General features: G+C 41.3%; 1 protein-coding gene across 3 annotated transcripts in view; it reads right to left on the reverse strand.

Annotated features, from left to right (window-relative positions):
* The window catches only part of TTC7B (tetratricopeptide repeat domain 7B), a gene marked incomplete at its 5' end in the record, with an annotated part of 141145 nt that overhangs the window by 118585 nt on the left and 7304 nt on the right, over window positions 1-15256 (reverse strand). For 2 of the 3 annotated variants that reach the window (XM_084270413.1, XM_084270412.1), the window contains 2 exons: window positions 266-434; window positions 1536-1690. In XM_084270413.1, the coding sequence (XP_084126539.1) occupies window positions 266-434; window positions 1536-1690 (324 nt within the window). Of the gene's footprint in view, window positions 1-265; window positions 435-1535; window positions 1691-15256 lie in introns of those variants that run through there. The other variant, XM_084270414.1, reaches the window with a different exon arrangement.

Below are 15256 nucleotides of genomic sequence, written 5' to 3' on the forward strand. Positions count from 1 at the left end.
GGAAGGACTTTCAAATAGACACATCCAAAAAATTTGATTGGGTGGCAGCATGGTTAGAATATTAATTGAAGAAAAAGTCTTGCTAACCTAGAACTAACTCTGAATAACTTAGAGGAGCTAAGTCATCCTCTTTACTTACAAACATGGTAGTCCTCTACTGCTTTGATGATATCCACGCAAAAAAAAATTCTTCAACTTTGGACAAGATATTGATGACTTTTTAAAAACTACTTCCATATCATTACAGCAGAAAGAACAACCTCACCTTTAGTAGAATAGGCTTCAGCAATCATCCGTAACCTATATGGTGGCACTGCAGCTAGTTGCAAGTCATCAACTCCAACTCTGGCATATGTGTTCAGAGCTTCTTTGTAATCACCTTCCACATAGTTTAACTTGGCCATAATGAGGTTAGCTTCTTGTAGGAATTCTGGCTAGAAGGAAGAGGAGTAAGAAAGGTATTTGCTTTTTTTCCTCTGAGAAAACACACCAAATTCTTTCTGATAATTACTTGGTCTGGGTTTTATGTATATATTCACTGTAGAGCCCTCAGGGTATTTCTTATAACACAGCAACAGAACTCTGCCTTCACATACTGTCTGGGAAGCTTGCAGTCAGGGGTGAGTCTACAAAATCTCACTCCACCAAGCTACTGAAAAGCATTACCAGTCATTTTATATATTCACATATTTATTTATGCATGCAGCAGAAATACCTCTCAGCCAGAATCCAGCTTTGCCAGGTGACAAAACTATTTAAAGGCAACCTATCATTACAACCCCTCCAATGATTTTTTCCCAACACCTCAAGCACAATTGAAAATAACATTGCATCAAAACTTAATGATATATGTTCCACAGCCTCTATATTTAATTTGTGCAATTCAGAAGTATCAGGGCAGAAGAAATGTCTCGAAAACATGATTCATGAAAGAATGAAGAAAGGAAGAGAAATTAATACACCCACAAATCACAGGAAATAAAATATCACAGATGATTCTAAATCAAGGTCCTTTAGATCTCTCAAAAGATGGACACTGGGTACAGAAAGATATCTGACTTAGTAAAAGAAGGACCAGAATAGTTCAAGAACTTCAAAAGGTTATGACACAAAATTGCTCTCAAGTATTAACCTCACTTTCTGTACCCGCAAACATAACCGAAGGAACCTCTCCTGAATACTGAAGAGATCAGTACAGAAATCTCTGAAATATTTTGCATTTTTTAACACTTCTATTTAACGCTCTACAGAGAATGAACTAGTGATATGCTCTAAGAAAAGCTTCCCCAAAACAGGCTGTAAGTACTTCACTTAAACACGTCAGAAGTCAATGACAAGTTTCTTATTCTTCTAGTGACAGATGATTTGAGAAATGCAGCTGAATAAAAATCCACAAAGAAACATGGAGACATGAAAAAGCATGGTGCTGATGATATTCTGGGAACAGCAACTGTAATAAAGCACCACACAAGCACTTTCCACGTTTTTCTCTGAGTACTCCAGTCAATTTCACATTTTCAGACTGACTTACATACCTTTAAGTTTCCCCTATCCAGTGCTGCCGTGAGATGTTTCCTGACCTCAGTCAGCTTTGGCCGGGGACCCCGAGGACTGCTATTCTGTTTCAGAGCATTTTCCTTCAAAAACTGTTCTAGCTTGGACTCCCCGAGAAGAAGTTCTGCCATGTCATCTGCAAAACAAAACCCAAACACATGAAACATTAGAAATAACTTAATTTCACTAACATTTCAGTGGAGGCAGCCATTGCCTGCATTTTAAATGCAAACTAACCAAAAGCATTCACATTTAACACAACTTTGGTTTACTTTTCAATTTCTCTTTCACCTGCCTGATTCACTGTAAAATCAGGTCTGATTCATTGTAGAATCAGGTCTCCTGTGTTCAAAGCTATAGTCTCCTTAAAAAAACACTGGATTCAAAAGCCTCATGTAGCTTTCTGAACGTGACAAGATGTACATGTGTTTCACAAAATGCTTGTTGCAGTTGCAAATATGAATACTGATATTGCAGTGATTTATGCAGCTAGTTTTAAGTTACATGTCCCTCATGGTGCCTTTGATCACCACCCATATCTCAGCTGTTAGAATGTGGGTATCACTCAGACCCTGATAGTGCTCCAGCCATCCCAAGTCAGTATGAGAAACTGATTTTCATCACACACCCCCACTTCTTCAGAGGCATACCACCCCTCCTCAGACACGGCAGTATAACATAATACCAGGCTGCTCAGCAAAGCTGCAGGTAGCATATTTGTCAAAATTCAGGAAACTGTTAATCCTCTACCTTACACTTACCCAGGATCACTAAGTTTATTTCACTGAAACGTTGATTGATTGCTCTAGCAAGAAAAGAACTGTAAAAGTCATCACCTTACTCTCTGGGACTTGACCACATCATGCCTTGAAATAATGCCTAAGGCAACCAGATTTGAACCAACAATAAATAAAACCGATCTTAAAAAGAGGAAAGACAAAAATTTAACAATCAAAAAAAGTGCTCACTGCCTGTAAAACACAGCCCCTGCCCTCAGAGGTTATGGGAGGGGACAAAACGACCAGGACATGCAGAACTCAAGTGTTACTTTACAGAAAAAGCTTTCCCTCAGGAAGTATATATGCATCACAATTACGTCACCTTTTAAGTACAGAAAATTTCAGGCTCGTGTCACTTGGATTAGTACATGACCCATGTTCAATGCCATTATACAGTAACCTATAAGGACCACCGTTGTCCAGTAATATGGCCTATCAAGCAAAAAGACAAAAACTGTATTTTTATTCCCTTAAAACCTCCCCCTTTCCTTAAAACATTAAAAAAAACCCTGACTGTTCTTAAACCGCAATTTTTTCTAGAGTTTAAGAGACCAGACAAATAGAAAAAGCATGAAGGGAGTACTTATTTTTCTATTTATGTTTTTTATTTGGTGGTCTGGGAAAGATATCCATGATAATCTGCACATTTATTTCTTCTCAACTACCACTCACTCATGTTTTAGTGTTTACACACTACTGCAGAAGGGGAAGATCTCACATCCAGATGAAGGCAAGCCATGCCACAGGCGCAGCCTGCTCAATTTTCTGGCTTTCAGACTACAGTTGTCCAATTCATCAATCTCAGACCTGCAGTGACAGTTCCATTCCTTTGCCCACCAAAGTTTCTCCTCATACTTCAGCTGTATCTCACATCTACATCAGACAACATCAAACAGTCTCAGGTGTCGCTTTTTACGTGCACTTTCTTCTTTTAAACACACCTTTACGCCCCTGCACGTGTGTCTTGGTTTGCCTCAACTGCCCCCCTTCTGCTCCATGTATCCCCCTGACAGCACAGCACTCTGCATGAGGCTTTGGCACATGCCAGCCAAAAATGCCAGTTCCTTGAAAGATAAGGATGGATAAAACAAAGAGTGTTCCTGGTGCACCATTAATTTAAGACATTGGAAAAAAAAATTATACTTGGCATCTTTCAAATGCACAAAACAAATAAGTTACACAAGTTTTGACAAATACAAAGGCTCACTTTAGCAGTTTGGTTATAACTTAGGGTATACTGCATTGAAGGTCACTGAACCTCCTTGGACACTGGAAATTTAACATTTGTGGACAGAATTATTTTGATAATGCAAAAGAAAACCACTATCAGCTGCAGCAGGAAACAAGTGAGTTAAAAAAGGGTTTAGCACTTCATCTATCAGGACTGAGCACATTTATGACTTAACATGGCTTGCAGAGTCTTTCATGTGTTTAGAAAACAAGCAGAAAAAAACCTCATTACTACAGCATAAGTTTTACCCATCCAATATACCAGCATGCAGCAGAAAGCAAGGAAAAGGTAGTAGATGCTGTCAGCATAAGCACCTGGAGGGACCAAACATCAGGCTTTGAAATCCCTTTTTCACAGCTTGCATTGCTCTACCATCTTGTAGCAGCAGCAGCCGCCACCAGCTCAGTCAACTGCACTCCCCTAAGACAGGGTGAAGCCAGAGACCCCAGGCTGCTTTCCTCCCCTAGCCACAGGCTCAGAGCCTGCCTGAAGACTGGGTTGAGGCTGGCCAAAGGCAAGCAACCACACTTCATCCTCTGGAGGAGAGCAAGAGGGCCAGCTAGAAATACCCCCTTGTATTGCAGCCAGCTAATCGACCTGGACCACACTGCTCACCTGCCATTTGCACAAGTTTTTATTTCATAGGCTCCCAAAATGCCTATTGTTTGAAGTTTCTTCTAAAATATTATACCTGAAATTTCAAATCCTCTGAGGAAATAAAAGTAAAGAAGGACCCAGTTTGTTGCCATACATTCACATTGTTCTAAGTATAATTCCAGGAATTTTTAAAGCAATTGACATTCATTTTGCTACTCTCTTGTTGAAGCCTGTTCAGCAAAAATGAAAAATCCCCAACTACAGATCATACCCAGGTGAGTTTCAAGCATTTCCACAGTTCAGTCCGGACAACTTTTTGACTGTTCTCATTGTGGAATGTTTTCCCTTGCCATCCATTCCACATTTCCCTTGCTCCAATTTTTGTCCATTGCTTCCAGTATTTTCACTGTGCATTTCTGAGGAGAGGTCACCTCCTACTCAAGGCTGGAGGGAGATGGCAGCAGCAGGATCCCCTTTTAGCGTTACCCTTCTGAGGTTTAACAAATACAGCTCTCAACTCTATCTTCTGTCATGCTTTTGCTCCCTTACCACCTCAGTGGCCCTCCACAGGGCTAACTCTACTACACCAACGTCTTTCTCACCCTGGGGGGCCCATAACTAGATACAACAATCTCGACGCAGCGTCACAAGTGACAAGCGGTGGGAACAGTTTCTCTCCAAGCGCTGACTACATTCTTGCTCACACAGCAGGGTGTGTGGTTGGTCTTCACTGCCACAACGTTTTGCTGCCACCTCACACTCCCTTTGCTGTCCACTAGGACCTTCAGATACGTGTCTGCATAGCTGCTTTCTGGCCGGTTGATCTCCAGTTATTCTTTCTCAAGTACAGGACAATGGCATTTGCCTTTGCAGAACTTCATGGGTTTTGCTATCAGTCCACTTCTCCAGTCTGCTGAGATGTCTCCAAACAGCAGCCATATTCCACCCCACACCCCCACACCCAAGTTTTCTACAACACACAAAACCACTGTGGGTACATTTTTAATGTCTACATCACCTAGAAAAACACTAAATAGTACTGACTGCAGTATCGACCCCTGAGAGGCCCCACTCCATAGAAGTCACAGATTGGATGTTTTTTTGTTTAACCTGTGATCAAAGCTCCAAGCCCAGCCAGTTTTCTACCCACCTACTAGTCCACCTGTCTTTTCAACTGAACTACCAGAATACTACGGGGATCTGTGCCCAAAGTCCAGCCAAAGCAAAAGTGAACAATACCCACTGTCCCCACTTTACGTTAGACCTTGATAAACCCCTGTTGACTGATTCCAATCACTTCCTCATCCTTCCAGATAGTTTCCAGCACATGCTTCCTCATCTTCCCAGGACCTGAGATTAGACTGTTCAACCTGTGGTCCCTGGATCCTCCTCCTTGACCTTCTTGCAAATGGCCATATTTGTCTTTTTACAGTCACCAGGAACCACTTCCCCACCAGCAGGACCTTTCCCAAAAAGTGCAGCACCATTGCTCAGCTCTTCCACCACTGTGGCAAGCCACCTGGGTATCAGAGACTTGTATATGCCCCCCTTGCCCAAAACAGTCATCCTCTGTCGGCACAACGCTTCACTACATGTGACTTTTCCATCACATGGAGTCATTTTTCCATCAGTATCAACAGATTCACTGCAAACACTGATACAGTATATCAAAAAGCAGAAATGCTACAGACAAGTGTTGCTGCAATAAAGCAAATTTTCTAACAGGAGCAATATGCTAAAATGCAGTATTTTTTTAAAAGATATTCAGCTTATTTTCTGCATTTTTTTCACACAGAATCACAAGGTTGGAAGAGACCTTTAAGATCGAGTCCAACCATTCCCATCCTATGTTAAACCATATCCCTAAGTACCTCATCTACCCTTTTTTTAAACACATCCAGGGAAGGTGACTCAACCCCCTCCCTGGGCAGCCTGTTCCAGCCCTGACAACTCTTGCAGTAAATTTTTTTTTTTTTATCCAATCTGTCCCTGCCCTGGCACAGCTTCATGCCATTGCCACTTGTCCTGTCTCCTGTCACCTGGCTGAAGAGACCATCGCCCACCTCTCTACAACCTCCCTTCAGGTAGTTGTAGGTGGTGTTAAGGTCTCCCCTCAGCCTCCTCTTCTCCAGGCTGAACACCCCCAGCTCCCTTAGCCGCTCCTCATATGATCTGTCCTCCAGCCCCTTCACCAGCCTGGTTGCCCTTTCCCTTCAAACAGAAATATCATAATTGATCACAATGAACAGCTTGTGTAGCTTCAGTTTCAAGCTGCAAACTAAACAAGACATAAAATGACCAAATTTTACCCTGACATTTTGGACAAAATCCCCTTTGTTACAGCCCTATTCCATATTCCACATTTCATTAGCATAGTCCCACTATTATTATAAACAAATAGTAAGGTCAGATATTATGACCAACATTACTCTGCACAGCACTCTGTAGGACTGCATTTTCTGCAACTGTTCCATCCCTCTGGAAACCAAAGAGCATAAACAACATGCACAGAATAGCCAGTTGGCTTTGTACACCAGTGCACGGCAGGTTAGCCTTCAGTGTAAGGAGTTTAACTCATGCTGTATGAAGGGTCTTAGAGATCAGAGGCCTGCTCCAAACTTACAAAACTATGCTTCAGGACATTTTCACATGATGCAACTATTTGCCTTGCAAAGAACAGGTCGCTGAAGGGACCTTTCAGCACAGGCATTTTAATAATAATATTCAGAAGACTTCAGAAAGTGTTCCAAGTACACAATTTTTGTTAATGAGTCTCTTTAAAAAGATTATAAAGAGTGGACCTTGAAAATTAATACTTGAGGTCAGCTTAGTGATGTCCTACTTAGAAGAATAACGAAAATTAATTTTGCTAATTGCAATTTTAAAGCGAAGTGGTGAGTTAAAAATGGATAAAAACATGTCAAGCTGTTTGATCTTAAGTTTTAAGAATGTGCAAGTGGATACTTCCTCCTTGATCTGTACTCAAGACCAAAGTATTTCATTTAACAAGGAACATTCCTCTCTGCTTTTATTCAGTTTAACACTTCACTGAGCAAACTTCATTTCCAAAGAAGGCTGAGGGAACACGAATGTCAAACACAGCAAGGAATCCAAATGACACTCTAAAAACCAGTACCTTGGTACAGGAGCTGAAATACCATCAAGGCTGTTTGCAATGAGAAGAGTGAGGTCTATCACTGACATTCTTCAACACTTCAAACAGCAGAACTTCAAACATGTTAAAGAAGGAAGTATCACACATGCCTTCCATCTCATATGGATTCCTTTAAGTAGGTCTCAAAAGTTCTTCTGGCCCACACTCCTGTAGCAAGCATTTCTTTAATTGAATTAAATAAAGTATATCTTTATGGAGAGAGAGGTAGAGCATCCTGTGTGGTGGGCTGACCTGGGCTGGATGCCAGGTACCTACCAAGCAACTCTATCAGCCCCCTCCTCAGCTAGACTGGAAGAGAAAATAAAATAGAAAAAAACCTTTTGGGTCAAGATAAAAAGTTTAATAAAGTAAAGCAAAGGTTGCATACAGAAGCAAAGGAAAACCAAAAGATTTATTCTCTACTTCCCACCAGCAGGCAGTGTCCAGCCACTTCCCAGGAAGCCGGGCTCCAGTATATGTAGCTGTTTTTCCAGAAGACAATGTCATAAATAACAACACCCCCAGAGGCACACACCCTTCCTCTGTCTGTCTCGTAGCTTTTATTGCTGAGCAGACACCATGAGGTATGGGATATCCCTTTGGTCAGCCGGGGTCAGCTGCCCTGGCTGTGTCCCCTCCTGAGATCTTGCCCACCACCAGCCGACCGCAGCAGCCAAACCTCTGGTGTGTTACCAGCACCTGGCTGGGTACCGACACACAGCGCAGACTGTGAGGGCTGCTGTGGGGAAAAGAACTCCAGCTCAGCCAGACCCAACACACACAGCTGGGCTGTGCACCAACTGCCAGAGATGTTTTACTTATTTAAACTGCAAAATTGCCATCGGAGTTTGTGAAACCACTAGTTTGATAGCTACAACAGGCCAGCAAGTACCTTGAAGAACAGGTTAGACACTAAGGAAAAAGAAAATGTTAGGTATGAAAATGCCTCCCCTGAGGCAGGAAGATTCTTAAAAGGAAGTGCTGAAACCACCCTTAGTACTAAAGGGGAAAAAAGTCACTTTGCCTGCAACCAAAGAAGAGCACTGGCATATGCCAGAACAGAATGTAGCCATGCTTCCCTCCGTGTTCCAGTATGAAGCACAGATTCATGCCTATTTGTGGGGACAGAGTAGAACAAGAGAGGCATAAGCACAGATCTAGCACTCTGCAGGTTTTAACATTATTCCCTCCTGTACACAGAGCTTCTCACACAGGGGAAAGAAATTAAAGAAGATAATGCCTCTGGAAACTTGAATTTAGCCTCTCTCTCTTCCCTCCCTCATCCTCCCGCCAGTAAATTTCTTCTCTCTGACAATTATTCCACAACTTGAAAAAACATTACACTGTCTCCAAAGACAGGACACAAGCCTTAAGTTCATGCTAGCACATACTCCAGACACCTCAAGATGGGAATCAAAGCCGTCTGTAGCACCCAGGTATTTCATTCCCATACCTGATAGAGGTTCAAGAAGCTAACTACACTAGCTAGGGACAGTCACATCACAGCAACATGTATTACACATAATTTTCCTTCAGAGGACAGGTCAGAGAGAACACCAGCCCCAACTTACACATAGATCCGATTAAGTATCAAAACAAAAGCTGTTCTTCTAGGTCACCCACATCCAGCACAACTCACCCCTTCCCTGTACCACTGCTGTGTATGTCCTGAGGCACAGCACCATGAAAGACACTTATTGTCAGACTGGCTTTGATCCCAGAAGTGCTTCACTTGCTCAGCTGCTGGTGACTAACACTGGAAGACAACAGGTCACAGAATGCAAACCATTAACATTACTGCAAAGCACGATTTTCTTATTTACTGAGTCACTCACCTGCTAAGTCAGTCAGCCAGGGCTAGACACTGGCAACGAATTTTTAAATCAAATTATGACCGAGTGCTTTATTAACAAAGCTTTGGCTCGAGGCATGTCAACCATTCTGTGCCAGTAAGATTGAGCCTCAATGGTGCTTATAACAAAACTCCAATTACACGGACATTTCTGAAAGAAACCATTTATGAAACCATAGCTCTAGTAGGGTTTTTAATCAGTTTTAGCTATCCCTTAAGACATCCTGAAATATCATAAGTAATGTTTGAAAAGAAATTGCTTTTCTTTTTCTTCCAGCACAGTATGAATGATCTAGGTTATACTCTTCTATGAGATACTTCATAAAGACAGAATTAAACTGTGTAAAGTTTTTCGATACCTTGAAGTCTGGCATTCTTTCTGCCAGTCTAAATAGATATTTCAGAAGGGAAAAAAAATGTTAGTAAGCAAGTTCCTCACTTTTATAAAATATAGTTATGGACCGATACAAAATTCTTGATCAAATGAAAGACTCCCTCTTACTCATCCATTCCTCCACCAAAACGCTCATCAACAACAATTATTTACTAGAGTTAGGGGATGTTTGGTGACTAAGACTGCGTTGCAGAACCATTTTGTAACTGCAGGACAGCCTAGCTTGCCCACCACTTTCTGCAGCATCACAGTATCACTAAATATGGAGTGGGGGAAAAAACCACACATGATGACGTGTCTTTGTATAATACTGTCTAAAAATATCATAAATACAGCTGCTTTGCTACTTGATTTTTAACATCTGCTTTTTGAAGCAAAATTGTTACCATGCTATTGGGACCCAGAGCAGTTCCTCACAGAAAAAGAAATAATTGAAACATAAGATTAATATTCATTTATTCTGGGCCAAGAATGATGAAGAAAACTTATTACTGTTAGCTTAAAACCATGGTCCATCTTGAATCCACTGAAAAACATGCTAAAATACAAAATAATTTATCTTCTGATGATTGCTACCACAACGTCCAGGCATTTGTTGTAGAACCCAGGGGATGTCAGCAGGCTAGGTGAGAGGAGTATCTAACTCTAAATTCTGTGCTAAAAGTAGGTTTAGGAAGAAGGGGAGAGAAAGAAGAATGGTAACACTGCACATAGCTTAAAACACAAACAAAAACACCCCACCAAAAACCATTAGCTGAATACCTATCAGGAGCTCTGTCTCTTGCCTGCAGAACCTCTCTCTATGAGGTGGCTATAAAATTCCAGAGTACAGTAAGACACATCCATTGAGCAAGTGATTAAATGTTCTCAGCAGAGCTAATGAACCTGCTCCCTGTTGTTCTGCTGAGTACCAAATAGCTGCTTTGTGAAAATATCACTTTTCCTGTGGTGGTTCAACAGTCTTGGATAAAAACCATGGCAAAACAGTGAAGACTATCTAAGCCACGACTACTAACTACGTGGTTTCTTAAGTGTTAATAGTAATTATTATTTCAATTGTTTTTTTAACACCACAAGGAAATACTTGAAAGGTATAATGTAAACATTCTCTCAGATAACACAGCTGCTATCACCTCTGTGGCAACGACTACCAATAACCCCGCTCCCGGATTCAAGGCTCCGTGCACAAGATGTTCCTCAGTACACTGGCAAGAATCCCCATGACCTTGTGCTAACAGATAGCTACACGGTTACAGAGCCTCGACTCCTCAACAGCTGAAGCAAGAAAGAATATGGAGAAAGCCAGGGGTTTCTTCATTATATGCAAAAGGCATAGATAAAAAGAAGCATTTTTAGTATTTTATTTCACTCTTCTGAATTACACAGCTGCAAGAAAAATGTGCAGAATTAGGTTAAAATCTCCTACCACAAATATTCAAGTAAAGAGGCTCAACCTCAGACTCGAGCCCTGAGGATCTTAGTTTTAATAGGGAGTATTTAAGAATAGCATATATAGAGAAAAATAGCTACAGACTGGCCACTTGTAAGCAAGCAGGTAATAAATCTAGAAGCATGTTCCATCACTTCATCTACTCCCCACCAAAATCTTTGATATTTCAGGTAATGTATTTCAGGCTCTTGAAAACCACAATTGTCTGAATGCACTGAAGTAAAAAGACCATGGTTATCGTGAGGTGAGATCAATTTGATGATGAAGCACTGAGTTGAAAGAACAGAATACAGTGCTGCTTCACCTGCCTTACACTGCAGGAGAGAGAGAAAGAAAAAACTCAAGTCTTGACTCATGACTAAAAACTTAAAAATTGTAAAGAGCAGGGGAGAAAAGGGTCAAGGGGTAAAGGGGACAAGTATGAGATTTCCACTATCCCAATGGGACTATAACTTGACATGCAGGACTCCAGCAAGTTGAGATTTGCCTTGTAATCTCTGCTCTATGTTTCAAAATCTTCCCAGAGACACATTAGCTTGGGAGTAAGAAAGGAAACTCCTCCTACTTGATCTCTGAAACTCTTATTCTTTCTAAAGGTAAAACTGAAGGCTCAGAGTACCTGAGGGGCTGCATGTGGCACTATTTTGAGAGGGCTTTTCCTCAGACTCCTAAAACATGTCGGATTATCATTATGCCTAAATCTAAAAAACAATCTGAGGAACTTTTATCCAGGAGTGGGATGCAGCACTAAGGATCCCCAGACAAAAACTTCAGAGTATAGTTTTTTTTAAAAACCAGCTGAAGAGGAGAAAAAAATCTTACAGCATCCAACAGAACATTTATTAAGGAGGCCATTTTGAAAAGGGCATTTCTTCCAGAGGAGGGTCTGCAAATCCTGGATCCATAGCTGATTTCATATTAATCTGGCAGAAACAGCATGAAACACATGTTTTGCAACTAACTGGGAACAAGTTGATCACATACATAGGCATTTGCTTTGCTCATGATGCTTGTAACAGTCATTAAGAGCACTGGCTGTACCTGAAGAGGAATATCAGCAGAAGTCTCAAAGTATTCATTCAAGTAACTCTGACCAGAAGTTCCTTACATTAAAATGAATGCTGAAACTAATCTTAGGTTTATGTAAGTTTATTAAAGAAAAACAATGTGTGGATACATATACAGATGTAATTTATGATGCCACCACTGACTGTGAAGCAGCAAGAATTCAAAGCACCACAGGACAGCTGAGGCTGGAAGGGAAATCTGGTGATCATCTCATCCAACACCCCTGCTCCAAGCAAGATCGCCTAGAACAGGTTGCCCAGGACCGCGTCCAGTCAGGTCTCTGGGACAGCAGACTGCCCAGAGAACATGCAGAGCAACAGGCACCACTGGCACAAAGGCTGCAGGCTGATGCAAATGATACACAAGTAAAACCAGAAGCAGAAAATACAGTCAGCTGCTCAAAGAAACTCAATTCCACTTATTAGCACCTTTCATCATACTAGGTCATTCAGCCCTCTGCCTTGTAAGTGCAGGGAGGGCACAGCACACTTTTACTGTGCAACTCTGCTGTACACAGGCAGCTTTCCTGCTTGACAGCCAAGGTGTGTCCTGAAGAAAAGTGCATCTGCAAATCAACCCACAAAGTACCACTACTACAGAAATGTATTTTATGAGGGCACATACTAAGAAGAACCAACAAATTCAGCAATTGTTTCAAAATAGATTTTTGTTTTAAGTATTCAAGCTCCCAATTTCTGTGAAAAGACCATCAAATAGCAAATATTCGAGTCAGGACAGCCACAATGTATCACCCAGAGTATTTTTAAATTTGTGTTTGAATTGAACTCGGCCCATTCAGTCAAAATCAAGGTAAAACCAAGAGATAAGCACAGAAGCCATACCAGAGACTGAGAAGCACAAAGTATGGGAAACCAGATCGCTATCATCTTGGGTGTTTAACTGGGAACAGTTCTAGCAACCACATGGAGGACAAATGATGAAAATTCAGCTTCTTGTCATTTACATTTTGTTTAGGTTATGAAGAAGATCAAAGAATGACTTGGAGAACAGGAAAAGCACATGCTGTGATAGCCAGGAATTCTTTTCAACCTCTCCTCATGTCGTGATTGGTTTCTCAAAGGGCAAACCAGTTTTACTGTCACCACTAATAACTACAAATATATATATATTTGTAGTCTTTATATATATATATATATATATATATATAAAGACTAGAGACTATTTACACGGAAGACAAAACCGATCCATGCCATGGGGACAGTGGCTCTCGTCCATGTTCTGCCAAACACCCACACTGCAGCACAGTACAAATTTGACAGATGATTACAATGGAATCCAACTTTTGTTCTCCCAAGAAGGTAAATGATTGACAAAAAGGAAGAAACACAAAAAAGGGCAGTGGTGTGGGGTGTGTCTGAGGAGTTCCTGCCTCTCTCATACAGCAGGAACAATTCCTCATTCCCAAACACCACCATCTACAGATTGTGATTCACACCTCCTCTCCCTGGACTTCTCTCTATATTAATTACTAATTAATTGTCAGGTCAGAAGAGGGACTTTTTTCATCTGTGGGATGACTCAAAGCACAGCTGAGCCTCTGTTTCCCAGAAGAAGAGATCCTGCAGTTCCCTACCATTTCTAAAAGCCAGTCACTCACAAAAAACCAGCCTCTTCTGATCCTCTTCCCCACCTGGGAAACCTCAAATAAATTCTTGAAAGGCAGTAGCCCACATCTGTCACTCTCAGAGATGACCACTCATTTTAAGACATAAAGCATGTTTTAGCAACTCTGTTGCTTTTTGTGGTTTGCTTTTTTTTTTAATTTATCAGCTGTTCTAAAAGCATTCCTGCCTCTCCTTAAATCCAGCTCTAAAGCGATCCCATAGAACCTTGATTAATGCAGTGTTTTCTCCCCATTATGGTAAAGAGACTGTAATTAAATGGTAGAGGACAAACAGAAGTCTAGGTGGAAGCTGAGCCCAGGTAAACCTGAATTTGAAATAAGGCACACTTGAAAGGTAAGCAACAACTGGTTCACATAACTAACTGCATATTAAAACAGGGGAGGGCCTAGAAGCTGTTGGTGTTTTCATATCGTGGTTGCATTTCCAAAAGTTTTAAGGAGATAAAACAGGTTACTGGGCTCAGGCAAGCTACAGTCAGGGTTTGTCTGGAGCCAAAACTGATTTCACACCCACTGGTTTGTTTTTTTTTTTGAAAGGAGCATGGATCACACCTCCTTTGGGAAAAAGTCAGTCCCCTGTGAAACCTGGCAACACCCTCCACCTCCAGACAATGCGTAACTACATGATAGGTGTCAGTTCCCCAAGGAGCTGTCTGCACCTAACAAGCTCAAGGTTGAAAGTCCTACTCCTTTATTCTAATGAGGAAGCTTGAACCTTCAGGATTTACTTCCATTGCCTAAGAAACAACTCCTAAGTATCTGCTAGGGTCAGATCCTGCTCCCCATCTCTTTTCCCAGCAATACAAGCACACCTTTCAAAGCCCTTCGTATCTTCATATCTGAATGATACACATCAGAAACATCAGCTATGGAGCAGCTGTATCAAAACTCAAGTTGTTAATTAATCATTGTTAATTCTACAGAATACTTATACGGCTGGCAAACTTAATAACAAAGTGCTTCAGGCAAGCAGCTTTCTTCCCACTATAATTTCATAGATTTTACTGGTTCCTTACATGGCAATTCCACAGGCAGTGATCAAAATAATTATGAAGACAAAATGAATGTTTTTATGAAATATTTGATTCTGGCCTTCAAACTAATCACACACCGACCATCAGTGGCATGGAAACTTGCAGAAAGCCATGCAGCATCTCCTGGAGCAACAGAGAACTGATAACATCTCTAGTCAGAGCTGCTAATAGCTGCTGCTGTGCATTCTGCCACATGCCTGCTGACACCAGAGAAGCGCCCGGATTCACCCCTCTGCCTCCAGAGCCTGGAGCAGAGATCAAGTGCTCTCCAATGATTAAAGGTCTTGCTACCAATAAACCCAGCACTATAGCCAGACATCCTCACTCCCTCCAATTCATCTCAACATCCTGCTGCTTTGCTTTTTACAAACCTATTGTCTTCAGTCCCTCCTTATCAGATCACCAATTAAATGGTGTCCCATGCAGAGAAAAACTGCAGAGAATTAACCATCAAATTCTAAAATCTGATTACAAGACAGATTTGTGGGGAGGAGGAAT

Source organism: Gallinula chloropus (assembly GCF_964237585.1).
Source record: "Gallinula chloropus genome assembly, chromosome: 14".
NCBI lineage: Eukaryota > Metazoa > Chordata > Aves > Gruiformes > Rallidae > Gallinula > Gallinula chloropus.